This window comes from Sorex araneus, chromosome 7 (genome assembly GCF_027595985.1).
Source record: "Sorex araneus isolate mSorAra2 chromosome 7, mSorAra2.pri, whole genome shotgun sequence".
Taxonomy (NCBI): Eukaryota; Metazoa; Chordata; class Mammalia; order Eulipotyphla; family Soricidae; genus Sorex; species Sorex araneus.
Window position 1 is genome coordinate 35,354,955 of NC_073308.1, and position 27,989 is coordinate 35,382,943.

General features: G+C 63.6%; 3 protein-coding genes across 6 annotated transcripts in view; 1 reads left to right on the forward strand and 2 right to left on the reverse strand.

Annotated features, from left to right (window-relative positions):
• Positions 1–962: 962 nt before the first annotated feature.
• Positions 963–7,542, forward strand: GPR37L1 (G protein-coupled receptor 37 like 1). Its single transcript, XM_004610029.2, has 2 exons — positions 963–1,722; positions 5,933–7,542. The coding sequence occupies exons 1-2, from the start codon at positions 1,111–1,113 to the stop codon at positions 6,725–6,727; spliced, it is 1,407 nt and encodes a 468-aa protein (XP_004610086.2). The 5' UTR covers positions 963–1,110; the 3' UTR covers positions 6,728–7,542.
• Positions 7,543–12,478: 4,936 nt separating this feature from the next.
• ARL8A (ADP ribosylation factor like GTPase 8A) lies at positions 12,479–21,439 on the reverse strand. The gene is made up of 7 exons (XM_055144758.1): positions 21,218–21,439; positions 16,946–17,026; positions 16,531–16,604; positions 14,122–14,215; positions 13,940–14,007; positions 13,629–13,699; positions 12,479–13,454 (listed from the first exon to the last, which is right to left on the reverse strand). Exons 1-7 carry the CDS (start codon positions 21,338–21,340, stop codon positions 13,405–13,407), a joined length of 561 nt encoding a protein of 186 aa, XP_055000733.1. The 5' UTR covers positions 21,341–21,439; the 3' UTR covers positions 12,479–13,404.
• A 1,211-nt stretch (positions 21,440–22,650) lies between these two features.
• Positions 22,651–27,989, reverse strand: part of PTPN7 (protein tyrosine phosphatase non-receptor type 7) — a 39,031-nt gene continuing 33,692 nt past the window's right edge. For all 4 annotated transcript variants that reach the window (XM_055144619.1, XM_055144617.1, XM_055144618.1 and 1 more), the window contains exons 9-11: positions 27,372–27,529; positions 25,773–25,886; positions 22,651–24,065 (exon numbers count right to left, since the gene is read on the reverse strand). In XM_055144619.1, the coding sequence (XP_055000594.1) occupies positions 23,966–24,065; positions 25,773–25,886; positions 27,372–27,529 (372 nt within the window). In that variant the 3' untranslated portion in view covers positions 22,651–23,965. The remainder of the gene's footprint in view (positions 24,066–25,772; positions 25,887–27,371; positions 27,530–27,989) is intronic.

Below are 27,989 nucleotides of genomic sequence, written 5' to 3' on the forward strand. Positions count from 1 at the left end.
ATCCCCAGCATCCCATATGATCCTCCGAGCACAGCCAGGAGTGATCCCTGACTGCAGAGACAGGAGTAAGCCCTGAGCACTCCCAGGTGTGGCCCCCAAACAAAACAAAACAAAATTTCTAACACAAAAGAGGAGAGGAGAGGAGAGGAGAGGAGAGGAGAGGAGAGGAGAGGAGAGGAGAGGAGAGGAGAGGAGAGGAGAGGAGAGGAGAGGAGGGGAGGGGAGGGGAGGGGAGGGGAGGGGAGGGGAGGGGAGGGGAGGGGGAGGGGAGGGGAGGGGAGGGGAGGGGAGAGGAGAGGAGAGGAGAGGAGGGGAGGGGGAGGGGAGGGGAGGGGAGGGGAGGGGAGGGGAGAGGAGAGGAGGGGAGAGGAGGGGAGGGGAGGGGAGGGGAGGGGAGGGGAGGGGAGAGGAGGGGAGAGGAGAGGAGAGGAGGGGAGGGGAGGGCAGGGGAGGGGAGGGGAGAGGAGGGGAGGGGAGGGGAGGGGAGGGAGAGGAATCTGCTAAGCACTGGGGCCTCTGAGCTTAATGAAGGCCAAGGCTGGCCAGGGTCATTTTTTTTTTTTTTTTTTTTTTTGCTTTTTGGGTCACACCCAGCAATGCACAGGGGTCACTCCTGGCTCATGCACTCAGGAATCACCCCTGGCGGTGTTCAGGGGACCATATGGGATGCTGGGATTTGAACCCAGGTCGGCCACGTGCAAGGCAAACGCCCTACCCGCTGTGCTATCGCTCCAGCCCCTGGCCAGAGTCATTTTTGAGGGAGGAGCTGCTGTGCCCTCGGCCCCTGAGGTGGGCTGAGGGGTCCCTCCGTTCTGGCTCAGCTCCTCCCTCCCTGGGGACCCCTCTATGGTGGCTGCCCTTCCAGGCCCTGCTGGTCTGACCTGTGTGTCCGGGTACCAGGGCAGCAAAGAGTGCCTTGTCCAGCAGAGGGCCCTGCCCAGCGCGTGGCCGTGAGGAGGAGGGAGTCGCCGGGGTTCTCTGGAGCCGGCGGGCGATGCCAGACGCCTGACAGGAGCAGCCGGGGCCGCCGGCTGCCTCTCCCGCGTCCCGCACTCGGGGCCCCTGCCTGCCACTGCTCTCTTGGGCTCGCTGCCTCCCGCTCCCCCGGCCATGCCGTGGCTGTGGCCGCTGACCGTCTCTCTCGCCGTGGTGTCGGCGGTGGGGCTGAGTGCAGTCCCTGGGGCGCCTCCCCTGCTTGGGGGCAGGCCCAGAGCCGCATCTGAGGAGGAACAGCAGCGCCGGGCCAAGCGGGGCACGGAGGACGAGGAGGCCAAGGGGGTGCAGCAGTATGTCCCCGAGCAGTGGGCCGAGTACCCCCGGCCCATCCACCCTGGCGGTCTGCAGCCCACCAAAGCCCCGGTGGCCACCAGCCCCAACCCAGACGGCGGGCAGGAGCCGTGGGGCAACCTGACCGGGACGCAGGGCCAGTGGCTGCAGATCCGGAACCCGCTGTACCCGGTGACCGAGAGCTCCTACAGCGCCTACGCCGTCATGCTCCTGGCCCTGGTGGTGTTCGCTGTGGGGATCGTGGGCAACCTGTCGGTCATGTGCATCGTGTGGCACAGCTACTACCTGAAGAGCGCCTGGAACTCCATCCTGGCCAGCCTGGCCCTCTGGGACTTCCTCGTGCTCTTCTTCTGCCTCCCGGTGGTCGTCTTCAACGAGATCACCAAGCAGAGGCTGCTGGGGGACGTGTCGTGCCGGGCCGTGCCCTTCATGGAGGTGAGTGGACGCCCCGGTGTTGTCCACCCCTGGGATGCGGGAGGTGTGGGGTCCCGGGACCCTCTGTTGCTCCTCTAAGTCGAGCTAGGAGACCCGCTCACGGGGGGTTCCTGGAGCTCGTGGTGACTGCGGCCAGCCCGGGAGCAGGTGCTGGGCGGACGTGCTGCCCTCAGCCCAGGCTGCTCGGGGCACGCTCGAGACTGATCTCTCCCCCGTCTCCACACTCGGAGCCGTCCCTCCCTCCCCGTCCCTCCTCTCTCCTTCGGGAAACCGCTCTGTCTTTTGTGCGTCTCTTTTCCTCCCCTCCTGCCCACTGCCCTTCCCTGTGCCTCTCTCTCTTTACCCCTCTACCTCCTGCCACCCTGAGCAGTGTCTAAAGGGGAACCCCAGGTTCCTCCAGGGAACCCCACATCAAGTCCGTATTCACTCCCCAGGCATGTAAGGACCAGAAGGAAAGATGGTCCTTCTGTGTCTTCCTCGCTGTGATTCTTTTTTTTTTTTTTTTTTTTTGCTTTTTGGGTCACACCCAGTGATGCTCAGGGGTTACTCCTGGCTTTGCACTCAGGAATTACTCCCGGCGGTGCTTGGGGGACCATATGGGATGCTGAGGATCGAACCCGGGTTGGCCGCGTGCAAGGCAAACACCCTATCCGCTGTGCTGTCGCTCTGCTCCCCCCTCGCTGTGATTCTTGTCATGGTCACTGCCGTTGTCAGCTGTGGTCCCCCAAATCCTTCTCAAAGGGAAGAGCTGGTTCCGGGTGCCAGACCTGAGACTGGAGTGGGGGTAGACCAGATGGCCCACCCAACTGAGCTGCTCTATAACTCCAAAATATACTATTGTCACTTCTGATGATGTCCCTCTGAGGACAAACACATGGTGCTGTTGGGTGTACAGACCACCTTGGGAGTTTAAGCAAAACTTGACAAACACGTCCCAATAAGGGCCAGGGAGATGGTATAGAGGTAAGGCGTTTGCTTTGTGTGCAGCTGACCCTCTATAATCCTTAGTACCTCAGGTCCCTTGAGGACAGCTGGGAATGACTCCTGGAGCACAGAGCCTGGAACGATGCTAGTTGTGACCCCCAAACCCTTCCCGAAAACATAAATCCTCGGGGGCTGGAGTGATAGCACAGCAGGTAGGGCGTTTGCCTTGCATGCAGCCGACCCGGGTTTGATTCCCAGCATCCCATATGGTCCACCAAGCACCACCAGGAGTAATTCCTGAATGTAGAGCCAGGAGTAACCCCTGAGCAGCGCCGGGTGTGACCCAAAAAGTAAAAAAAAAAAAAGCCCTCAATACATGTTTTTTTTCCTTTTTGGGTCACACCCAGTGATGCACAGGGGTTACTCCTGGCTCATGCACTCAGGAATCACCCCTGGCAGTGCTCGGGGGACCATATGGGATGCTGGGAATCGAACCCGGGTTGGCCACGTGCAAGGCAAACGCCCTACCCGCTGTGCTATCGCTCCAGCCCCAATACACGTGTTTTTGTGCAAGCCATGGACAAGTCGTGGCAGTCTTTCCCTCCAGGGTACGTGGGACTCAATTATGAGGACTGGAGTGCCTGGTCTCCCCACAACGGCTGCTGTGCCTCCTGAGAGTGGACAGTACTCTGTCCCAGGCAGGGATGGAACCAGGCTCGGGCCTCTGGACTCCATCCTGTTCCCATTTCTGTCCCCAGTGCTCTGTGGATTAGTGAAGGCTTCCTATTTGAACAAGCTCAGCAGTGGGTGTGACCTTGCCCTGCCCTCCTCCCTCCAGGGAGAGCACCCCAGGGTGGCTCAGCGACAGCTGGAGACCACCTGCTCTGAGCTCAGAGCTGAAGGTGCTGGGAATGGTCAGAGCAGGGTCGGGCTAGACCTGATCACTGGTGGAGCGACCTGGATCGGTACTTAACCCGCTGAAGCCTCAGTGTCCACCCAGCAGCAGCAGTGCCCACCTGCATGAAGGCCCGAAGCACTGAACCCAGGAAGCACTTGGAATTGAGTATTATTTTTCTTTTTGCTTTTTGGGTCACACCTGGAGATGCACAGGGGTCACTCCTGGCTCTGCAGTCAGGAATCACCCCTGGCGGTGCTCAGGGGACCATATGGGATGCTGGGAATCGAACCCAGGTCAGCCGTGTGCAAGGCAAATGCCCTACCCGCTGTGCTATCGCTCCAGCCCCAGCACTTGGAATTGAAAAGCTCCTGTGGTCTTACTGTTCCAGGCTGGGGGGAGCACGAGCCCCGGTGTGTGTGTGGCGGGTCGGGCAAGGAAAGCCAGGTCCTCACTCCTGACAGTGCCCTCAGCGCGTCGGCGCTGGTGGTGGAAACCCCCGACGGCTGCCCTTCCAAACACGGGGCGGGCGGAGATGGGCGCCCAGCAGAGGGGGTGGGATCTGGGGACTCAGCGCGCTGTCCCAGAACTTTCTAGCGGGACAGTCACAGGACAACCCGGGAGGAGCCGGGAACGTGGCTGGGAAGGAAATGTGAGATGTTTTCCGAGCTGCGGGCAAGGAGAGAACATGGTGTTGCTCACGGCACAAGCCTGCCAAGATGGGGCGGGTCTCACAGAGGGCTCAGAGGCCGGGACTGGGTCCCCAGCCAGAGGGAGAGCCGGCCGGCAGGGGGGAAGGGGCCCTGAGCGCAATTGCTGAGTGCGGTCCAGAGGGCTCACTCGCTTCCTCTGTCCCTGTGCGCTCTGGCGTGTCTCTCCCTGCGGTAGCCTGTCTCGGGGCTGGCGGGACTGGCACTCCTCTGTGTGCCCAGTGGGGCCTGCAGGGCTGGTGGGCACAGGCTGCTCCCCTCACAGCCAGAACCGGACCTCTCCACGTGGGCCCTGGAGCAGCAAGAGGAGGGCGGGATGTGGGTGTGAGTGGGAGTGAGTTGGTGTGAGAGACCAGGGTGTGTAAGAGCGGGCGCATGTAAGAGGGGTGTGAGGCCGTGTCCGAGTGCCGGGTGTGTGCGTCAGTGAGAGTATGTGAGTATGTGCCTGCAGGTGTGAGCATGCGCGGGTGTGAGGGTAAGAGTGTCAGTGGGCAAGAGTGAGTGTGTGAGAGCGAGTTCAGGTGTAGGGGTGTGACTGTGTGAGTGTGAGCTCGGGTGAGTGAACAAAGGTATGTAAACTCAGGTCAGTGAGTTTATGAGTGCGTGAGCTTAGGGGTGTGTGTTAGGCAAAGTGAGTGAGTATACATGCATGAATGTGTGAGGGGTGGTTAGTGTGTGAGGTCCAGTGAGTTTCTGTGTATGAACGTGTGAGGGCCAGTGAGTGAGTGTCTGTGTGTGAGTGTGTGAGTGTGTGAGGGTCGGAGAGTGAGAGTTCGTGTGTGTGTGTGTGTGTGAGGGCCAATGAGTGTCTGTGTGTGAGTGTGTGAGGGCCAGTGAGTGTCTGTGTGTGAGTGTGTGAGGGCCAGTGAGTGTCTGTGTGTGTGTGAGGACCAGTGAGTGTCTGTGTGTGAGTGTGTGAGGGCCAGTGAGTGAGTGTCTGTGTGTGAGTGTGTGAGGGCCAGTGAGTGAGTGTCTGTGTGTGAGTGTGTGAGGGTCAGTGAGTGTCTGTGTGTGAGTGTGTGAGGGCCAGTGAATGAGTGTCTGTGTGTGAGTGTGTGAGGGCCAGTGAGTGAGTGTCTGTGTGTGAGTGTGTGAGGGTCAGTGAGTGAGTATCTGTGTGTGAGTGTGTGAGGGCCAGTGAGTGTCTGTGTGTGAGTGTGTGAGGGCCAGTGAGTGTCTGTGTGTGAGTGTGTGAGGGCCAGTGAGTGTCTGTGTGTGAGTGTGTGAGGGCCAGTGAGTGAGTGTCTGTGTGTGAGTGTGTGAGGGCCAGTGAGTGAGTCTCATGTGTGAGAGTGTGAGGGCCGGAGAGTGATTGTTGGGATGTGAGTGTGCGAAGGCTGGTGATGAACGTGTGCGGGCCGGTGAGGGAGAGAGTGCCCGCGCCTGAGTGTGCGGGTGTTCTGATGGGGTGGGCCTGTCCTCGCAGGCCGCAGGGCGCAGGGAGGGGCCCGCCTGCAGAGGCGGGGCCTCTCGTCTTGCGGGCGCGTGAGCCCGGCTTGGGACCCTCTCCCCAGCCCCGTGCCTCCTGCACGGTGGGCGGTGCCAAGGTCCCGTGTCTGCGGGGGCTCCTGGCAGGCAGGGGAGGGTGGTGGGCATCCCAGTCACCCCCGTGTTTGCACGGAGTTCGCGTGAGACCGCCCCGGCGCCGCTCACTGCGCTTCCCTCCTGTCCCGGCCCGCAGGTCTCCTCCCTGGGCGTCAGCACCTTCAGCCTCTGCGCCCTGGGCATCGACCGCTTCCACGCGGCCACCAGCACGCTGCCCGTGGGGAGGCCCATCGAGCGGTGCCAGTCTATCCTGGCCAAGCTGGCCGTCATCTGGGTGGGCTCCATGACGCTGGCCGTGCCGGAGCTCCTGCTGTGGCAGCTGGCGCGGGAGCCCGCCCCCCCGGCGGGCACGGTGGACGCGTGCGTCATGAAGCCCTCGGCCAGCCTGCCCGAGACCCTCTACTCGCTGGTGATGACCTACCAGAACGCCCGCATGTGGTGGTACTTCGGCTGCTACTTCTGCCTGCCCATCCTCTTCACGGTCACCTGCCAGCTGGTGACGTGGCGCGTGCGCGGGCCGGCGGGCAGGAAGGCTGAGTGCCGGGCGGGCAGGCACGAGCAGTGCGAGCGCCAGCTGCAGGGCACCGTGGTGGGGCTGACGGTGGTCTACGGCCTGTGCGTGCTGCCCGAGAACGTGTGCAACCTGGTGGTGGCCTACCTGGCCCCCGAGCTCACGCGCCACACGCTCGACCTGCTGGGCCTCGTCAACCAGTTCTCCACCTTCCTCAAGGGCGCCGTCACGCCCGTGCTGCTGCTGTGCGTGTGCCGCCCGCTGGGCCAGGCCTTCCGGGACTGCTGCTGCTGCTGCTGCGACAGCTGCCCCGCGGCCCCCGACGGCCCCGAGCACAAGCGCAGCGCCCAGATGGCCGCCTCCGTCTACTTCCACAAGCCCAGGGAGCCGCCGCCGCTGGCCCTGGGCACGCCCTGCTGAGGACGCCCGCCCGGAGGGGCCGCCCGGGGCCAGGCGGGCCCCCCTGCAGCCCTGTCCTCCAGGTGCGGGGACGGGGGACAGCAACAGGGGGCAACTGTGGGGTCCTCAGAACTGTCCAGACACTTGGTCCCACCAGCCAGGAGCCCGAGCGTCACCCTCGCATGCTGGCCCTGCCCTTTCCTCCTTCCCTCCGTCTCTCTCCGTCTCTCTTCCTATCTCTCTGTCTCTCCCTGCCTCCATGTCTCCCTGTCTCTGTCTCTTTGTTTCCCCCTGTCTCTGACTTTCCGTATCTCTGTCTCTCCCTCTGTCTCTGTTTCTCCCTCTCTCTTTCTCTCTCTCTCTGTCTCTCTCTGTCTCTTTGTCTATCTCTCTTGGTTTCTCCCTGTCTCTGTCTCTCCCTATCTTTGTCTCTCCCTCTGTCTCTTCCTCTTGGTCTCTGTCTCCCTCTGACTTTCTCTCTGTCTCCCTATCTGTGCCTTTCCCTGTCTCTCTGTCTCTGTCTGTCTCTCCTCATCTCCCTATCTCTATCTCTCCCTGTCTCTCTCTGTCTCTGTTTTCTCCCTGTGTCTGTTTGTCTGTCTCTCAGAAGCCGCCTCCACCCTAGGGGTGTCTTGCTGGAATGGGGGTGTGCCTTGACGGCTCAGCCTGCTCCCCCTGGTCCGGCCCAGTCCCCTTCTGGACGCCAGCCCCTGGTGTCCTCTTTCCGGACCAGGACGTTCTTCCTCGGCCGTGCCCCGGGGCCCGGGCCCCGCCCCTTTGCTAGGTGCTTCCCTGTAGAAGTTCTTGTTGAAGAATAATAAACTAGGTCGACCCGCCGTGGCCCCGTGCTTCCTCCCGCCTCGGCCGGGCAATGCCCAGTGCCCTGCGGCCTCCCGGGGAGGGACCAGGGGAGTCCCTGGCCAGTCCTCCTGCTCAACGCTGCCTCTACCCCAAGGTCCTGCCCAGTCCTTTTCGTTTTTAACCTGCACCCTGCCTGGCGGTGCTTGGGGACTCTTCCCTCCTGGCTGGGCCCCTCCCGGCAGAGACCTGGGGCGGGTCTCTGGGGATCTTTTTTTTTTTTTTTGCTTTTTGGGTCACACCCAGCGATGCTTCAGGGGTTACTCCTGGCTTTGCACTCAGGAATTACTCCTGGCAGTGCTTGGGGGACCATATGGGATGCCGGGGATCGAACCTGGGTCGGCCGCATGCAAGGCAAACGCCCTACCTGCTGTGCTATCGCTCCGGCCCCGTCTCTGGGGATCTTGCACAGTCCGGGACAGAGCATGGCCACCGGCCCGTAGAGCCCGGGCCTGTCCTTGGTGTCATCTCCCTCCTGCTGTGGCCTGATAACTTTTTGTCTCATGGTGTCTGGGTGCCGCACCCAGCGGTGCTCAGGGCTTACTCCTGGCTCAGTGCTCAGGAATCACGCCTGACAGGGCTCGGGGACCTTCAGGGGGTGGGTGCTGGGGCTCAAACTCGGGTCGGCTGTGCGCAAGGCAAGTGCCCTCATCGCTGTCCTCTCTCGCCGCCCTCGCCCCCGTAACTTTTGGGGGGCCGACACAGGAGGGCTCAGGGGGGCGGACTCTCGGAAAGTCCCCAGGCTGCAAACGTCTCGTCTGGAGTCCCCCGGCCCTGCTCGCCCGCCCCCGGCCCCGGCGGCCCCCCACCCCCACAAAGAGCGCGAGGCGGCTTCCTGCCCCTCCGACGCTCAGAGCCGCTCTTGTTCCGTTTCTTAGAAGGGCCTGTTGTGCCTGCCCAGGCCCCAGCCAGCTGCCTGTCCCCGGCCTGCCCCCGCCCACCCCCACTCAGCCCTGTTTCCCCTCCGTCCTCACCCCACACATCCCAGCTCCTCCCACTGGGGCTGCCCGGGGCCCACCCTCCGGCTCCCCCTCAGTGCTCGGCCCTGAGGAGCTGGCCCAAGGTCAGGACGGGGAGCAGCCCTGCCTGGGCCCCGGCACTCCTGCCCCCAGCCTGCTTCTGCTAGAACCTTCCCTGAGCCTCCCATCCTGCGGCTGACTTAGAGCGTGTGTGTGTGTGTGTGTGTGTGTGTGTGTGTGTGCGCGCGCGGGGGGCTCTCGGGAAGGGTCCCCAGCCCAGGAGTGCGAGGGCAGAGCGGCCCCGTGCCCCGGGCTCCATTCTCCTCGAGCCACCCCACCCACCTCCCCTCGCCAGGCCTCCTTCCCCGCTCCTGGGATCTGAGTGGCCTTGTTCTGCTCCCTGGCACCCTCCCCTGGGCCCGCGGGAGGCGTTGCTAGGAGATGGCGCTGCCCGGTGCTCCGCGGGCCCCCGCCTGCCCGCCCGTCCGCAGCAGGCCTGCTGCCACAGAAGCCTCGTCCGCCGTCCGTCTGTCAAACTTCAGCTGGCCGCGGGGAGCTGGCTGGAGAGGGGGCCAGAGGCCCGCCAGCTTCCTGCAGGCCCTCAGCCCGCGGCCCCCACCGCCAGGGCCTCGAGACGCCCCCGGCTTCCGCCGAGATGCAGGCTGGGGGCCGGGTGAAGTGAGGTGAAGTCGGGCTGGAGCCGGCTCAGCACCCTCTCCCTCAGAGGACGCCCCCTGCCTCTCGGGCCTGGCCAGCTCAGCGCTGGGGCGAGAGTGTCCCCTGCCCCGCCTCCTGTGCCTCCGGGCCTGCCCACGTGAAGGGCCTGACAATGAGCAGCCCCGCTGGCCTTGGGGCAGAGCCCCGGGCGGGAGGGCAGCAGCGGGGACAATGGGGTGTTGTTGCGGAGGGTCTCTGGGGAGCACGGGCTAGTGGGCTGGTCTGGGGCCCAGACACAGAGGGGGGGCTGACATTTGGACTCTCAGCCCAGCCCTGCTGGTGGAGGGGGTGACGCACTCACTTGGCACCGAGAGGAGCCTCAGCTGATCCTTCCCTGACAGGAACCCCCAACCCCGCCTCGGCATTGCCTCTGTGAAGCAGGAAGGACCCTCCCCCCCACAGAGACAGAGAGCCCAGGGCCCAGCTCTGCACAGCAAACTTGGGTGTCCTGCTTTTCACCCAGGCTTGGATGGATGAAGGGCAGGAGCGTTACAGTCAGACGCAGGGACTTACTGCCTCTGTCTGGAGGTTACAGCCAGACGCAGGGACTCACAGCCTCTGTCTGGAGGCTACAGTCAGACGCAGGGACTCACAGCCTCCATCTGGAGGTTACAGCCAGACGCAGGGACTCACAGCCTCCATCTGGAGGTTACAGCCAGACGCAGGGACTCGCAGCCTCCATCTGGAGGTTACAGCCAGACGCAGGGACTTACTGCCTCTGTCTGGAGCATTACAGTCAGACACAGGGACTCACAGCCTCTGTCTGGAGGTTACAGCCAGACGCAGGGACTCACAGCCTCTATCTGGAGGTTACAGCCAGACGCAGGGACTTACTGCCTCTGTCTGGAGCATTACAGTCAGACACAGGGACTCACAGCCTCTGGAGGTTACAGCCAGACGCAGGGACTTACTGCCTCTGTCTGGAGCATTACAGTCAGACACAGGGACTCACAGCCTCTGGAGGTTACAGCCAGACGCAGGGACTCACAGCCTCTGTCTGGAGGCTACAGCCAGACGCAGGGACTCACAGCCTCTGTCTGGAGGCTACAGCCAGACGCAGGGACTCACAGCCTCTGTCTGGAGGCTACAGCCAGACGCAGGGACTCACTGCCTGTCTGGAGGTTACAGCCAGACGCAGGGACTCACTGCCTGTCTGGAGGTTACAGTCAGACGCAGGGACTCACAGCCTCTGTCTGGAGGTTACAGTCAGATGCAGGAAATCACAGCCTCTGTCTGGAGGTTACAGTCAGATGCAGGGACTCACTGCCTCTGTCTGGTGAGCCATTACCAAGTTCCTTTTTTGTTTTTCCTATTTGGGGGGGCAACACCTGGTGTTGCACAGGAATTACTTCAGAGTCTGTGCTCAGGGGTAACTCCTGGCAGGCTCAGGGGACCATATAGTATCTTGGGGATCAAACCTGGACCAGTTGCATGTAAGACAAATGTCCTACCCGTCTTGCTCTGGCTCCATTTTACCAGGTTCTTCAGGCTGCACTTGGTACCTACTGTGTGCAGAGCTGCAGGCTCCTTCAGTACCTGCGTGCACAGCTGCAGGCTCCTTCAGTACCTGCATGCACAGCTGCAGGCTCCTTCAGTACCTGCGTGCACAGCTGCAGGCTGCCTTCAGTACCTGCGTGCACAGCTGCAGGCTGCCTTCAGTACCTGCGTGCACAGCTGCAGGCTCCTTCAGTACCTGCGTGCACCTCTGCAGGCTCCTTCAGTACCTGCATGCAGAGCTGCAGACTGCGTTCAGTACGTTTTGTGGGCAGCATACAGCTTGCTGCTGGTACCGGCTCGTTCAGTTTCCAAAGCCCCCCACGGGACAGCGCTCAGCCAGGAACAAGAGCTCTGCATGCTGGAGGCAGGGGGGTTAGCCCAGAATCCTCTCTGCCCTGCTCCCCAAATGCCAGGGTTTGTTTTGTTTGTGGCCACAAAGGGGTGCTGGGGCCATTCTGGGTGGTGCAGCCTGGGACTGGGCTCCTGCTCGCCTGCAGCCTCTGAGCCTTCTCCCCGCCTTGAGCTGCAGCATCTTTCCTGAGAAGCCCAGACATCCTCTTGTCGCTCACTGGCTCAAGCCCCACCTCGCACTCTTCTGGTGAGAACTCCCCTCCCCCACCACGGGCCTTCTCCGATGACTGGCAGAGGTAAGGGGAACCAGGCCCCAGCACCCCACTCCCAGAAGGGAGGGTCCCAATGCTGGGGTAGGGGAGAGTGGATGGCTGCTCTGCTCTGCTTTGCAAGGAGGAGGGAGGGCGGAGAGGGGCTCCTGTGAAACTGGGTCAAGATGGACGGAAAGGGAACAGGCCCAGTAGGGCCGCAGAGCTCAGAGGCTGCCGCTGGGACGGGATGTGGTGTGTGCGTATGGTATGGTGGTGTGTGTGGTGTATGTGTGGTGTGTTTGTGTGGTGTATGTGGTATGGTGTGTTTTTTGTGTGGTGTGTTGTGTGTGGTATATGAAGTGTGTGGTGTATGTGGTGTATGTGTGGTATATGTGGTGTGTGGTGTATGTATGTGTGTGGTATATGTGTGTGGTGTGCGTGGTGTATGTGATGTACGGTGTATGTGGTATATGTGGCGTGTGTGGTGTGGTGTATGTGGTATGCATGGTGTATGCAGTATGCGTGGTGTACGTATGTGGTATGGTATGTTTGGTGTATGTGTGGTGTATGTGTGGTATATGTATGTGGTATGCGGTGTATGCAGTGTGTGCTCTAAGTATGTGTGGTGTGATGTATATGCAGTGTGTGGTGTTATGTGTGTGTGGTGTATATGTATGTGATGTTTTATGTGGTATGTGTATACTGTGTGCTGTATGTGTGGTGTGTGACATATGTGCAGGGTGTGGTGTTATGTGTGTGTGTGTGTGTGGTGTGTGGTACATGTGGGATGTGTGTGGGGGGCAGGGCTCTGGAGGCTGGAGTGGGGCCGGGGGAGGCGCGGCCCCTCACAGGAAGCCCTGGCAGGACAGCAGGAGGGCAGCCCGGGGCCCCAAACCAGCACTCCTGGGCCCCTAGAAGCGGCCGGAGGAAATGGGCTGGGGCCCGTCCAATGGGGCCAGTCCTTCCTCCGGCCACGCCCGCCCAGCCTTCCTGGCGAGTCCGACTGGGCCCCACGGCTGTGGGAGAAGAGGCGGCGCGGGAAGCGGAGCCCTGTGAGGTGCCTTTGTGCCCGCGTCACGGCGTGGGGCATCTGCCCATCATTCCGGCCGCCTCCAGAAACATCATGGCCACCATACAGCCCCCAACACAAAATCAGTCGTTTATTCTCGTTGTTAGGAGGCAAAAAAATGTACAGTTACAAGAATCGTTCTCCAAACAGAGGTTACATATGGGCCGGGACGTGTAAAAAAAGGAAGAGGAACGTCACTTTACAAATCATTAAATTAAACAAACAAACAAACAGAACTCAAAGAACCACCCCGTGCTGAGTGCTCTCCCTCTGCGAACGAGAACAGAAAACGGGGTGGGCCAGGCCCAGGGGGCCTGGAGGGGTGGGAGCAGGCAGGGGGGCTGCAGGGCCTGGGCGCTGGCTTCCACCCCACCCGGCGGGCGCTGGGCCCCGGTTGTCCTGGTGGCCCACCTGAGGTGTGTGTGGGGGGCACCGCGGAGGGTCCCAACCACCTGGGACAGGTACGTGCTGCAGAGACAAGCCAGGCTGGGCAGCGGGGTGGCCCGGCACGAGCGGGCTGCCACCAGCGCCCGGCCGGTACCTGCCCGCACCCCTCCCTCCACGCCAGCCTCCACCGCTGCTTCTCTGCCCGTCACTCCGGACCACCCCTGCCCAGATCCTAACTGGCCCCTGCAGCATCAAATGGTTGATTTTAGTCTTTGCTTAAATTAAAAAATTAAAATATATATACATATATATACTGTACACACAGGACACTAACAGAAGTATTGAAGAGGGGCGGGGGAGAAAAGGGCAGGGCTGGGGGCGCGGAGAGGGGCTGGGGAGGGGCGGGGCAGAGGCCAGGGGGCCAGAACAGGGAGCCGCTTATTTTACAATAAAAACAGGAGTTTCAGCCTCAGCAGAACAGGAGCCCCAGAGGCCCCGCCCACGCCGAGGGGGCGGGGCGGGCTGGGGAGGGGGCGGGCGGGCGGGAGCTCGGCCTTCAGGTGTGGATGACCACTGTGGCCCCTGGTCCGGGGAGGGCGGGCCGCGCTCTCAGCTTCTCCGGGACTTTGAGTGTTGAATAAGCCACTGTAGGGTGATGTCTGGGCGGGGCCGAGAGGCGGGCACGGCGGTCAGGGGGGCACGGCCCACATAACCACCCTGCTGCCACCCAGCTCCAAGCAGCCCCCGGGCCCAGCAGGGGGACCCCAGGACCCCACTCAAGACCGCACTAAAGACTCCTGCAGTGTCCCTCCGGCAACGCCCTCCCCACGTACCAATGTTGTCCTTTTCTTTGCAGGAGATGGAGTAGCAGCAGATTTCCCGGTCCTGGATGGCAGACAGATTCCTGGGGGGACAGAGGAGGCGCTGCGGGAGCGGGCTCTGCCCCGCATGGGGGTGTCCCTTCTACTTTGGGTGGGGAGGGGAGGGGGGGGGAGGGCGGGGCGAGGCTCCGGCTAAGGTGGGCTCTGCTGCCCCCGTGTGGCGCGTCCTGAGAACAGCAACAGACCGAGTGCGCAGGCGCCGCTGGGAAGGGGTGGGGGGAGACGCGGGCGGAAGGGGAAGTACCAAGAGTGGCCAGACTCACATCTTCTCAATCAGCTCCTTCTCGTCCAGTGCTCCTGGGAGATCCCGCTTGTTCCCCAGGACTAAGACCTACGGAGAAGAGCCGACAAAGACTTGGTGGAGGGCAGCTGGGGACAGCACTCCACCCCCCCTGCCTGGCCTGGCCTGGGTGGGAGGGTGGGGTGGGGTGGGGGGGGTGCTGACCGGAATGCCCTGAAGCTGCGGCTTGTCCAGCAGGTTGTGCAGCTCGTTCTTGGAAGCTTCGATCTTCTCCTGGTCCGCAGCGTCCACCATGTACCTGGGGAAGGCGGGTGGGCACAAGCATGCTGACCCCGAGGCTGGACGGAAGGAAGGGGTGGGGGAGAGGGGCTGCCTGGAAGGGCTCAGTCACCTCTGAGTGGGCCGGCGTGGGCCCGGCTCAGAGCAGGTGCTCAGGGGCTGTTTGGGGCAGTGCTGAGGGACCCCCTGTCTCCCAAAGCCCCTCTGGGGATTTAAAGTGGCCAGGTCCCTGTCGGGTCAGTGTCCCCCCTCCCAGCCCCAGCGGAAGTGGCTTAGGTGGCTGCAGGACAAGGTACAATTGAGTGAAAGAAGATTCCTTGCAGCAAGGTCATTGTCACAAAATCAGGACACCCAAAACCTGGAAGAGAACAAAAGTGCCCAAGAACAGATGCCCGGACAAGAAAACTCTGGTCAGAGGCTAAACTGAGGAATACCGCTGGGCGTGAGGAGAGCTGAGGTCCTTCGAGCTCGTGCTGCTACGCGGATGGATCTCGTGGGGGTCACCCTGAGGGAAGCCAGCCAGGCCGGGAGAGGACAGACACAGAACAAGCCCCCGTATGCGGGCTACGGAGAATAACAAGTGGCTGGAGGCAGCTGTTAACTCTCCAATCGGAGACTGGTCCACAGAGCTGAGCTCAGCACGGCTCGGGCCGAGGGCGGGAGAAGGCTGGGACGGCAGACGGAAGCAGACACGCGGGTGCAGGGCATGGGATCAGAAGGCTGCACGCACAAGACCTGCCCGTAACAGTACTGCACATCAGGGTGCCTATACGTTTCAAAATATGATTTTAAAAACCAGGATAGGAGTTAGGGAGGTGGCCTAGAGGCTAGGCACAGCACCCCCGAGCACATCTGAGTATGTCGACTCTGCCACAAAAATATCAGGATAGGGCTGGAGAGACAGGGCTGAGCACCACCAGACAGTGCCCCCCAACCCCCCCCCCCCGTGCAGACCACCACCCGAGCCCTGCTGGGTGTGGCCCCCAAGGAAACACACGCAGATTCAAGAACTCCATAAGGATCAAAACAGAAAGTAAACAACCTTCTGTTGGGCAAATATGTGTCAGATCACTGTCACTGTATCACTGTCATCCCATTGCTCATCGATTTGCTCGAGGGGGCACCAATAACGTCTCCTTTGTGAGACTTGTTGTTATTGTTTTTGCATATCAAATACAGCCACGGGGAGCTTGCCAGGCTCTGCCATGCGGTCGAGATACTCTCGGTAGCTTGCTGGGCCCCAGGATAAAATTATTATTATTATTATTATTATTATTACTTGCTTTTTGGGTCACACCCAGCCATGCACAGGGGTTACTCCTGGCTCTGCACTCAGGAATTACTCCTGGCGGTGCTCAGGGGACCATATGGGATGCTGGGATTCGAACCCGGGTCGGCCGCATGCAAGGCAAACGCCCTACCCGCTGTGCTATCACTCCAGGCCCCAAAATTATTTTTTAAATGTGGGAAAGAGGAAGAAGCCAGGAAGACAGTACAGCACTGCATTGGCTTAGCATGCAGCCAGCCCAAGTTTACATCCCCAGCAGCACATCTGAGCCCCTGAGCACAGCCAGGACTCACTCCTGAGCACAGGGCCAGGAAGAACTCCTGAGGACCACTACGTGTGGTCAACAAAACAACAACAACAAAACCAAGGGCCTAAGAGACAGCACAGTGGGCAGGGTGCTTGGCTAGCACACAGCCAACCCGGGTTTGACCCCAGCATCCCATACGGCCCTCCGAGCCCTGCCAGGGGTGATCCCTGAGCACAAAGCCAGAAATAACCCCGAGTTCTCCTGGGTGTGCCTCCACCCCTCCCCTCAACACACAAAAGAACAAAAGTCAGTGGAGGCCAGGCTGGAGGGATGGGACAGCAGGAAGGTGCTCACCTTGCTTGCGGCGCAGGGGGTCACTCCCTGGTACCACCAGGAGTAATCCTTGTGCAGAGCCGGGAGTGAGCTCTGAGCACTGCCAGGTGGCTCCCAGCCCAGCCCCCACCCCCCAAAAAAAAGAAAAGTCAGCAAAAGGGTGTGGGGAGGGATGGCTCCAAGACTGGAGCACCTGCAGGAGCCCTGGTTCGATCCCCAGCACTAACGGGCCCTGGCACCGCTGGGATCAAAGCCCTCTGCCCCGGCCAAAAAGCGAGCCAGAGAAGGCACCGGTTAAATCGCGCCCAGTTCAGGGTGCTGCTGCTGGAGGCAGGGGCGATCGTGGGCACTTCTGGGAGGGGGCGACGTGGGGAGAGTGGGGTCCCTGCGGCCGGGAGAGTGGGAAACCAGGCAAGACCGCCCCAGGCGCCACCCCCTCCCCCAAGCCCCGGACCCCCGCACTTACACGATGGCGCTCACGCCTCGGCAGTAGCGCTCCCACATGCTGCGGAAACGAGGCTGGCCCCCGATGTCCCAGAGCTGCGCGAGAAAACCCGCGATGTGGCCGCGGCAGGGCGCCCAGGGGCCCAGGGGCCCAGGGGCCCGGAGCCCCTCTCTGCCCCCTCTCTGGCCCCGCTCCCGCCCCCGGAGATGTGGCCGGGGAGGGTGCCCGGAGCCCCTCTCCTCTGCCCCCGCCCCTGCCAGTGGAGATGTGGCCGGGAGGGTGCCCGGAGCCCTTCTCCGCCCCCGCCCCCGGAGATGTGGCCGGGGAGGGTGCCCAGAGCCCCTCTCCGCTGCCCCCCACCGCCCCCGCCCGTGGAGAGTGGCCGGGCAGGGTGCCCAGCCCCTCTCCGTCCGCCCCAGCTCCCAGCTCCGCACACCTTGATGGTGACGTTCCCTTTGGTGATCTTGCGCATGTTGAAGCCCACGGTGGGGATCATGTCCTCGTTGAACTGGCCCGACTGGAGGGAGAGCGAGCGTTGGGAAGGCGCCCTGACAGTGCCCCCTGAGTGTGCAGACCCCCGGCCGGCGCCAGCGAGAGTAGAGGCCAGGGGGGCGGGGCCCCTCCCCGTGACGGGGCCCTCCGGGAAGGGACCAGCCAAGTCTCCAGTGATGGAGCCGCTCCCCTGGGACCGGGAGCCCGGTCCTGCTGCTGGTCTAGGGGTCTCCCAGGACGCAAGCGAGGGCCAGCCCACACCCTGGGGCCAGGCCCACGTGTGAACACGTGTGTGTGAGTAGAGAATGGTAGTGTGTGTGTAACTGTCTACGTGTGTATATGAGTGAATGTATGCTAATGTAGGCGACTGTGCACATGTGAATGTGTGACAGTATATGTGACTGTGTGTATATATGTGCCAGTGAGAGTGTTGTGACTGAGTGTGCATGTGTGCAACTGTGACATCTGAGTGTGTCAGTGAGTGTGATTGTGTGCATGTGTGTATCTGTCAGTGAGTGCATATATCAGTGAGAGTGTGTGATTGTGTGTAAATGTGTATGTGTGTGACTGTGTGTATGTGTGTGAGGGATTGTGTCCGTGTGTCAATAAGTGTGTCCATGTGTCAATGAGAGTGTGTATATGTGTCAATTATAGTGTGTATGTGTGTCAGTGAGAGTGTGTGATTACGTGTCAGTGAGTATGTATGTCAGTGTGATTGTGTGTCAGTGAGAGTTGTGCAATTGTGTCATGTGTATGTATGTACGACTATATATGTGTGATTGTGACTGTATGTCAATGAGTTGTGTGACTGTCTTAATGTCATGTGTATGTTTGACTGTGAATATGTGTCAGTGAGTGTGATTGTGACTGTGTATGTGTGTGAGTTGTGTGACTATATGTGTGTCATGTGTATGAGTGCATATGACTGTGTATATGTGTGAGTGTGTGTGATTGTGACTGTGTATGTGTGTCAGTGTTTCTGTGTCAATGTGATTGTATGTGAATGTATGTCAGTGGATGTGTGTTGTCAGTGAGGGTGTGATGGCGTTCATGTGTCAGAGAGTGACTACATATGTGTGTGCACCTGGCCTCCCCGGACCGACTGGATGGTGTCCCCGAGCAGGAGGCGTGGGAGGGGCACGCCTAAAGACCCAGGAAGGCGTGTAACTTCCTCTCCACAGCCCACATCACCTTCCTGTGACTCTCATCCCTCCCCTCGAGTGCTGTCTCCCGAGGTCTCCGGATTGTTCCCACTCGCCACAGGCCTCCAATGAGGTCAGCCCGATTCCCTCCAAGGTCAGCGCCATGCTCCCTGCGCGACAGTGGTGGAGGCCCGGAGCAGGCTAAGTGGGGCCCTCCTCACCCCAGCGCCTGACGGGACAGCTGCGCCCTGTGACAGGTGACTGGAGTCATTTCGTCACAGAAGCGGGGGTGGGGGGGAGCTGACGGCTGGTGCTGAACAGGGCCGCTGAGGTCCCCTCTGAAGGCACCGACTCAGTGTCTGCAGAGACCGCCCCACCCCCAGCTGCCAGGACCCTGGGCTGCTGTGAGGGCCGGCTGCGGCCACGCCAGGGCAGCCTGAGTCCCCCAGACACCACACACGGTCTGGGTGTGATTGGCCCGTGTGTGCTCGCTTCTCTGAGGAAAAAGGCTCTGGTTTCAAGTCAGAAATCACAGAGGCAAGGGAGGGTCTGAAGGTGGGGGTTGGGGGGCTTCTTCCCGGCTAAGTCAGGTGATGTACGTTCCTGTCCTTGTGTGTGTGTGTGTGTGTGTGTGTGTGTGTCACAGCTGGCAGTGCTCAGGGCTGACTCCTGGCAGTGTTCCAGGGGCTGACCATGGGGCCAGGGATCAGCTGTGGGCAAGAGAAACGCCTCAGCTCTGTCCTGTGTCTCCAGCCTCAGAGAAGGCCCTGGCAGAACGGCCCTGGGTGCTGGCGAGGGCTCCGGCTGGGCTCGGGTGCGACCCATGCCAGGAGAGCTGCTTTAGAAGGTGCAGCCGCGGGGGCACCGCAGTCCTGCCGCCAGGCGGTGGCAGGGAGCGGGGCGAGGGCACGCGGACCTCTCTGGGCAGTTCCCTCCACCTTCCCAGGTGAACCAGCCCAGGGCCCGGCAAGCAGAGGCGCAGGGTCCACTGCGGTCCTGGCCGAGGGGGAGCCAGCCGCCCCCCCCCAGCACCAGTGCACCCAGCTCAGCTGTTCAAGGGGGCAAAGCGGGAAGCGGATTGTGACTTGGTTTCCCTGTCAACATCTCCTTGCCTGGCCAGCCAGCTCCTGCTGTCTGATGGGCAGTTTCCTGTCTTGGGTGCAGCCCCCCACGGCCCTCCCCCTCCTGCCGGCCTGCCCTGCTCACAAGGTCTACTGGGCCCCTAGGGTCACTGGCCCTAATTGCAAGTCCATCCCGGCCTGCCCCCAGACTACCCTCCCGCCAGCCGGTCCTACGGCCTTTAGCCCCGGCCTCCTTGCCAGCGGCTGTCCGGAGCAGGGCTGGGTCTGAGAGGCGCGGGCTGGGTGTTACGGCTTCCCAGCCTACGGCCTGCCGGGGGCCGCGCATGGAACTGAGTCCCCTGCACCGGCCCAGCCGGGGAGCAGGCAGCAAGGCAGGTGGCTGGGGGATGGGGATGGTCCAAGGTGTGTGTGTGTGGGGGGGGGGCATCTGGTCCAGGTCCTGCCTCTTCACTTCCTCCCGGAAGCCCCTCTCCCGAGGCCTCCCCACCCCCACAGGGAAGGGAGCTCCAGCACTTTTCAGGCTCTGCCAGTTGAGATGGCAAATTTAGTGTCAAAAAAAGGGGAACCCGAGGCGTGGGGGGTTTTCCTTGTGCCCCACAGCCCCTCTCGGCCCTGGCAAGGGGATCTGAAGCTCCAGTTGTGTCCCCGGGTCTCCGTCCCTGCCGATGCTGCTGGTCTAGCATCCCACCCCCACTTGGGCCCCAGGGTCCTCATGCAGGAACCCCCCCCACCAGAGACACCCTCACTGAGCCCTGGGCTGGCAGCGGCTCTCATGGCCTCCCGCTGGCCACCCAGATCCAAATGCCTGGAGGCCGAGCTGCCAGGACGCTGGCCACGCACGGTGTCCTTGCCCCAGAGCCCGGGTGGACACCAGGTCTAGGCAGTGGGGGGTCTCGATTGGGGCGTCCAGGGCACACTCAGCTGAGAAAGGAACAGCCTGGCCCCTGCCGGAAGGGCAGCCAGGCGGGGCCTGAGCACAGCCCAGGAGGCCGCGGGGTTATCTGGCAAGGCCTGGGAAAGGAGGCTGGTGCCCAGATGCCCGCCGGCCACGGGCTGCTGCCCCTCTGGCCCACCTGGGGCAGGCGGGGCTCCCGGCCGTGACGCCCAGGCCGGGGCTGGGGGGACAGGGCCCGCGGGCAGCCCCTGCCAGCCGGCCGCCTGCCCGGGAGCAGACTCCCAGCTCGCAGTGGCCGAGGGCCGGCCGGAGGCTGGGCCCAGGCCGCTGCCCTGCCCAGCGCGGCCAGGCCCGGCGGCCGCGGCCATTATGCAGCCTCAGCTCCCGCACCCCGCGCTCATCTTCCTCTTTTTGGGAGCGCTGCTTAACTCCTTCCCCGCCGGGCCCTGCCGCCCCGGGCGCGCCGCCGCTCCCCGCCGCCCGCCCGCGCCCGCGGTGGGCAGCGCCCCTGCGACGCCTCCTCGGGGCCAGCCCCTCCTCCCGCAACTTCTGGGCCCGGGGACTCGGGACCCCCGCGATCTGCCGCCGGAGTCCAGGGCGAGGGGCCGGGCCGCAGACTGAGGCCTCCGCCCAGCAGCGCACTGTCCCCAGGGGCACTGTCCCTACGTCCCCGCTGCCCCCTCCCGCCCCCGGACACCCCCCGCCGCCGGAGGGGTCGGACCCTCCGCGAGGGCCGGGCCGGGCCGGCCGGGGCCCCTCCGCTCGCCGCCCGCGCCGGGCCCCAGGCCCCCGGGCACTTTCGCCCCGTCATGCCCCCTCGTGCGGGGCCGGAGGGAGCCCGACCCGCGGGTGGCCACCCGGCCGGCCTCGTGACGGCCCCTCCCCGCGCGCGGGCTCCGGGGCACCGGCGCCCCCCGCCCCCACGCCGCGCCGCGCCGCCCCCCGGCCCCCCGCGGGCCGTGCTAGGCCCCGAGCGCCCGGCCCGCGCCTCCCCCCGCGCCGGCCGTGCCCGGCCCCGCCTGGCGGCCACCCGGCTGGACGGGGCGCGGCGGCGCGGGCGGGCCCGGCCGACCCCCGCGCCCCGCCGGCCCGCGTACCGCGATCACGTTGACGAAGGTGGTCTTGCCCGAGTACTGCAGCCCGACCAGCGTGAGCTCCATCTCCTCCTTCCAGAACAGGGCCTTGAACCAGTCCAGCAGCTTGTTGAACAAAGCGATCATGATGGTCGCTGCGCCGGCCGCGCCCGGCCCGGCCGCCCCCCGCCCGCTGCTGCCTCGCGCCGCGGCCCGCGCCGCCCCTCGCGCCGCTCGCGCCGCCGCTGCCGCTGCCGCTGCCGCTGCTCTCGGGGCGCCCGGGCTGGAGCGGCGGCGGCCGACGACTCGCTCGCTGCCCCCGGACCCGCGCGCGATGGGTGTGGCCTGGGCGCCTCCGCCCCGCGCGCGCGCCCGCGCCCCCCCCGCACGCGCGCCGCCGCCCGCCCGCCCCGCCGCGCGCCCCCGCCGCGCGCGCGCCCGCCCCCGCGCGCCCGCGCCCCGCCGCGCACCCCCGCCGCACGTGCCCGCGCCCCGCCGCGCGCGCCCGCCTCTCCGCGCCGTGCAGGCGCGCGGGGTGCGGCCAGCACGAGCCCGGTGGGGGCCCACCGTGGGGCTGGAGGGTCCCCACCGGCACCCCGCTTTCCAGCGGGAGATGAGGGTTGCCCCAGGCGCTGGGGCCCCTCCGAGTTGTCTGCGACAGAGAAGCAAATGGAGGCTTTTTGTTCCCAGCTTCTGGGGAAGGAGTGGTGGGGGTGAGGGGCCCCCCCGCGGAGCGCGTTCCGCCCCAGGGGTGCTGGGGAACTGGGAGCCCGGCTGTGCATGTCTCAGGCTCTTTCTCTCTCCTTAGGATTTTTGACCGGAATCTACCCGAGTCGCGTGTTCGGGGAGCGAGGAGTGGGGATGGGTGTCTGTCTGCAGGGGTGCGGGGTTACACCTACCCGACAGGGACCCTGCCTGACAGGTGCACCTGCCGGAGGTAGACCCAGCGAAGAGGCGCTGGAAAAGGGGGCGAACTGGCGCGTTCGGGTGGATCAAGACCAGGAATCCGGGAAGAGAGCCCCCAGCGTGCAGGACCTGCGTCAGGATGCCCCCGTGCTGGGTGGAGTTCCTGTTTCGTTCCACATACACCCGCAGACAGTCGCATACCTTAGCACCCAGTATGGACCTGTCCCATCTCCCTTCCCACCCCCACCCCGACCCCAACATGAACCCCAATACTCCAAAAGTTGGAGTTACAAAATCTGGCTCGGCTTCATACTTTGGGACTCCCTGCAGGGCTCCCAGCAGTGCTGGGAGCCCTGGGTGGTGCTCCTTCCCGCCTCTGCCCTCTCTGGCCCCTGGGCCTGCCTCTTGCCCTTTTGCCAGGGGTCTCAGGGGTCTCTGGCAGTTCTGGGAGTGCAGACCCACGTCCCTCCTGCGGTGTGTTCTTACTCCACACTGGAAACAGGCCCCAGAAGCCTGAAAAGAGAACAGCCAAGGACTGGGTCCATCGTCCACAGGTGCTTTATTTCCCCTCTGGCCTGTCGCAGAGCTGAACTGTCCCTCTGGGCTTCTGAGCCTGGCTGGGGCTGCAGGACGGGCAGCATGGAAGTTCCTGAGGGTCCAGCCTCATGGGCACACCTGGGGATGCCTCTTGTGGGGGCCTGGCAGGGCGCAGGTACCAGGACACCAGGGTCCAGCCATCAGGATGGAGGATGCCTTCAGGCCAAGTAGAAGCGCCAAGAACTCAGCATCACAGTCTGCAGAGGCATGCGGTCACGAGGGAGGACCCTCAGGAGGCATCAGCAAGGGCAGGCGCCTGGGGTACCCCGACCCATGGGCCCCCCTCACCCACTAGGCAGCCGCCCTGGCTTGAAGGATCTGGACGCTGCGGTGTGGGTTGAGGCCGAGGTGGATGGAGGCTGTGAGCTGTCTGGGGTTCAGCCTGAACCCCCACATCCGCCTGGAGTGCTTGAGCCCAAGAGCCGGGCGGATCACACAGGTGTGGCTGGTGGGGCTGGTGGGCGGAGCTCGGGGGGAACGGGGACTCCCCCGATCCTCTTCCTGGGCGTCTACTGAGGTCATAGCTGCAGGTCAAGAGGGCGCAGGCCTGCGGGTAGCAGGTGGGATCTGGGCAGCCGAGGGGTAGCAGACAACTCTCTTGGCCTTCTGAGGCTCCCCTCTTTCTTCCTTTCCCAGAGATTCCGCTTCCGGGCCTGGTCGGTCCATAACTGGCTCCCAGGGCACTCAGGAGATGCTCTGGGGCCTGTTATTTGGGGAGAGAGTCCGGCACACAGAGAGGCGAGGGCGTGAGGAAGCAGCGAGCTTCATGGCAGGTGCTGGGAACTCGGGTCGGTCAAAGGCGGCCTTCCAGGGCCAATGGCCTGGGGCCCGTGCTCAGGCGGAGCCCGGAGAGGCAGCTTTTGGCAGTGCCCTCTCGCCACCCCCAGAGCGGGCCGACGACTAGGCCACCCTGCTCCTGGCGGCACCGCCTGAATGCCTGGGCCCAGAGCATTCAGATGGGAGCCCGGGGGCCAGTTTGGGGGAGGCCTGGACTCGGGGTTTCCCCGCCTGTCTACGCTCAGCCCCACAACGCTGCCCGCTGTGTCCACTTGGAGCCGCCGGAAGCAGCGCAACGGCCAGTGTGACCCTGGTCCTTGCAGACACAGCAAGGATCCCGAGGGAGCACCCCCAGGGAGCACGTGCTCTTCGTGTCACCCAGGGGCTCCCGATCTCACCGGGCCCAACCCCCACACGCCCATCGTGCTTGCCCAGATAGGGGGCGGGGGGCACCCTGGTGCCTGGGCTCTGCTGGGCGGGGCGGGGCGGGGGTCAGGGCCTGGGCTCTTGTGCTGCGGGCAGCTGGGCCGCGTACAGGGCCAGGGTGTGGTGCAGGAACTGGTACTGCTCCAGCGTCTGGATCATGCCGCCCCTGCGGGAGGAGCACACGGACACGCGTGTCTCGGCCCGCCCTTCGCTGGGACGCACTCTTGGCGCCTCCTCCCCTCCTGGCGCCCCCGAGCCCCTTCCCCACACTGCCCCTAAAGCAGGCTGAGCCCCAAAGGCTGGCTGTACGGGGAGGCGGGGCGGGGGGGGGAATGTCACCCGGAGGCCCATCAGGCCCAGGCAGGACCCAGCCCCTGAGTCCTCGGGCCAGCCTGGGTATCCCCGAATCCCAGTAAAGGCAATAAATTGAGGGCCCGGGAGAGAGCTCGAGAGAGGTAGAGGCTGAAGATAGAGTACAGTGGTGCGATCCCTGCAGAGCCAGGACTAAGCCCTGAGCACCGCTCCCCACAAAACGGAGCTTTCACAAAGTGGCAGGAGTACCTGCTCAGCACGAGGGAGCTCAGCCTCCAGCCGTAGTGCAGGATGGTCCTCTGAGGACCACCAGGTGTGGGCCCCACACCAAAAATAAATTCATAAAAAATTTCCAGGGGCGGGAGAGATGGTACAGTGGGTAGGGCACTTCCCTTATCCATAGCATGGCCGACCCGGGTTCAATCGCCGGCATCCCCCACGGCCCCCCGGACCATCACTGCCAGGAATGATTCCTGAGTGCAGAGTCAGGAGTCACCCCTGAGGATCACCAGGCACTGCTCCCCCCTCTCAAAAATAAAGAAAGAACCAGGCACGTGCTTCACATGAAGGAAACCTCAGCACTGGACGGTCCCCTGAGCACCGCCAGGTGTGGCCCCAAACCCAAAATAAATTAGTTAAAATTTTCCATTTATTGGGCTGAAGCGATAGCACAGTGGGTAGGGCGTTTGCCTTGCACGCGGCCAACCCGGGTTCGAATCCCAGCATCCCATATGGTCCCCTGAGTACCGCCAGGGGTAATTACTGAGTGCAGAGCCAGGAGTGACCCCTGTGCATCGCCAGGTGTGACCCAAAAAGCAAAAAAAAATATTTCCATTTATTGTTGTGGGCATCCACGGGCCAAGAGTGTGTTGACGCAAGTTGACTCACTTGGACGGCTGCTCTCTGGCCAGGTGCCTTTCCCCCTCCAAGGTACCGTGACAGGTGCAGGAGGTGCCCGCCGTCTGCAGGGGCCCTGCCTCCAAACCCACGGAGCTCTTTTTTGTTTGTTTTGTTTTGTTTTGGGGCCACACCTGGTGGTGCTCAGGGCTAACTTCTGACTCAGCACTCAGGCATCACTCCTCGCGTGGCTCAGGGACCACAGGGGGTGCTGGGGCTGGAGCCCAGGACAGCTGCGCCCAGGCGTGTGCCCTACCCACTGTGCCATACTTCTCCAGTTCCTGAGCTCTGCCGGGTGTGTGCGGATGCCTAGTTTCCAGAACCAGCCAAACCCTCGCGAAGGGAGTGGGGGGAAAGACCACCTCCAGACGGATAGCTCAGTAAGTGCACAGGGGGAGGACTTCACCCTAGCCCCGGGGCCCTGGAGTCCAGGAGGGCTGGCGGGCACGAGGCTGTGAGGGTGACGCCCCTGTGGCACTCACGTGCTGGCTCTGGTGCCCCACAAACTGCACAGACCCTCACCGCCCTGTCCCCCCCCCCCCCCCGCAGCAAGACAGGAAGTCAGGGCGGGGCCGGGTGCTAGTGCCTGATGTTGGGGTGCCGGCAGGAGCTCTGACACCCAGAGCCCCAGTGCGGTCGGCCCCACCCACACCCAGCCACCCACCTGTCCAGTCGCAGTTGGCACACGATGCCCAGGATGTCCACCTCCCCACGGGCCTGCAGTTGCTGGCAGCCGATTCTGGTGGCGATGAAACAGCCGGTCCGACCGATCCCTGCGCTGGGGGAGGCCGGGAGGGAGGCGGGGGTCACTCGGGAGAGTGGGGGGGCAGGGGCCGGGAGAGAGGGGCCCATGGGGCCAGGTGACGAGGGAACACGGGCCCTGCGGGCGGGGGACATGGCCGGATGTGGGGCCCAAGAAATCACGTGGGTGGATAACATTGGGGCCTGGGGAGCAGGGGGGGCGGACAGGCCTGGCACCCCAAGGTGAGCAGTGGGACTCGGGGTGCGGCTCAGCCCTGCGAGAAGGCAGCGGTGTCTCTGCGATGTGCAGCTGATGCTGGGGGCCTCCCACTGACCCCAGGCACCCCAGAATCATGGCCATGCGGGCGTCCTCCAGCAGACGCCCCCTCTACACGGCACCCCTCCCTCCTTGGGCCCTCCCTCTCCTCTGCTCTGACTCCCAGAGCTTCCGGGGTGGGGGCCCCCTGGGGACGGTCACGAGCACCCTGCCCGTGCTTCCTGCTGGGGTGCCTTCCCTCATGCCTTCTTGTTCTTGCCCTGTCCCTTGCATCACCTCAGGGTCACCTGTAGCCAAAGTATCCTTTAAACAAGGGGCCTTCCAGACTCACCTCCTTCTCCCTCTGCCCTCGCCCTAACTCCACACCCCAGCTCCTGGGTCACACCTGGTGATGCACAGGGGTTACTCCTGGCTCTGCACTCAGGAACTACTCCTGGCAGTGCTCAGGGGACCATATGGGATGCTGGGATTAGAACCCGGGTCGGCCGTGTGCAAGACAAACACCCTACCCATTGTGCTAGTGCTCCAGCCCCTCCTGTCCATCTTTAACTCCCTCCCCCATCCCATCCCTGGGCATTTGCACACGCTGCCCTGTCCATACTGCTCCCATCTCCACTGCTCTCACTCCCCGACGGGCTCCTGCTAAGATGACTTGTCTGTTTCTGGGGCTGGGGAGGTTGAGTCCAACCCCTCAGTGCTCAGGGGCTATTCCTGGCTCCATGCTCAGGCGTGTCTGCTGACAGTGCTCTCGGCACTGTGTGTGGTGCTGGGGATCGACCCCTGGGCCGGCCACACGGGAGGCCACATGCACCTGGTCCCCTGCAGCTGCCCGCCCATGTGGTGATGCCTTTCTGGCCGCAGGGAGTGTGCTGGGCCGGTGGTCACCTGCATCCTTGCCCCCGCTGCCCTGAGTGGGGCTCAGCTGTGGGCTGGGCTGCCTCGCCCACCTGCCTGTGGGCCGGAGACTGAAGGGTCTGAGTCGCACCGTCCCCTTTAGTGCTCACGCCTGCACGCCTGACCTGGCAGGCGGGGCAGCAAATGTTTGTTGAATGACTGCGTGATTCTTCCGGCAGTGGGGCCAGCTGGCGTCCCCCGCCTCCCCCCGCCCGCCCTTTCCTGGGTCGTGCCCGTGTCCGGGACTGGGGCGTGGGTATGGGGGAGAAGCTCCGGGCTCCTGTGAGGGTGGCACGCACAGCTCCCCACTCAGCCCCTTCCCGGGGGCGGCTGCACGGGGGGCCCCCGTACCTGCAGTGGACCACGATGGGCCCCGGGGGACCGGCCGTCTCCACGCCCTCCTCCACTTCCGCCACCAGGCGCAGCAGGGGCCCCGCCGACTCCGGGGTCTGGTGGTCGGGCCAGGCAGAGAAGAGCACGTGCTTCACGGGCCGGACCTCCTCCTGGTACTGGGGTGGGGACAGGCCTGAGCCCCGGGCCCCCGTGTCCTACTCCTCAGGCCGCCCAGTGGCCACCTCTGAGCACGCTACCTGGCGCCCGCCCCTGAGCTGCCTTTCCTGCTTTCGTCTTGGGGTCACACCCGGCCATGCGCAGAGCTTACTCCTGGCTCTGGACTCAGGGGGGGGGGTCCCTCCTGCCAGGGCGTGGGGGGCCGAAGGGGTGCTGGGGATAGAGCCCAGCTTGGCCGGGCCCTTGCAGGCAAGTGCTGACTGCCACGCTCTCTCGGGTCCCGACACCTCCTTCTCTTCGACTAGAATGTGGGGATGGATGAGCCGGGAGGGGGTCACAGGGTTGACACGTGCTTGGCGAGCAGGAGCCCCGGGTTCGATCCCTGATAAGCCCTCAGCCTCCTGAGCACAGCTGGGAGTGACCCCCCCCCCCCCAGCTCTGGGCTGGCTGTTCACCCCT

Coding starts and splice junctions, on each gene's coding strand:
- ARL8A (XM_055144758.1), bottom strand. CDS start 21,340: ATGATCGCTTTGTTCAACAAGCTGCTGGACTGGTTCAAGGCCCTGTTC. Junction 14,008..14,121: donor CGCAGCTTCAGGGCATTCCG/GTCAGCACCCCC, acceptor TCTTCTCCGTAG/GTCTTAGTCCTGGGGAACAA. Junction 13,455..13,628: donor CAAAGAAAAGGACAACATTG/GTACGTGGGGAG, acceptor GGCCCCGCCCAG/ACATCACCCTACAGTGGCTT.
- GPR37L1 (XM_004610029.2), top strand. CDS start 1,111: ATGCCGTGGCTGTGGCCGCTGACCGTCTCTCTCGCCGTGGTGTCGGCG. Junction 1,723..5,932: donor GGGCCGTGCCCTTCATGGAG/GTGAGTGGACGC, acceptor CCCGGCCCGCAG/GTCTCCTCCCTGGGCGTCAG.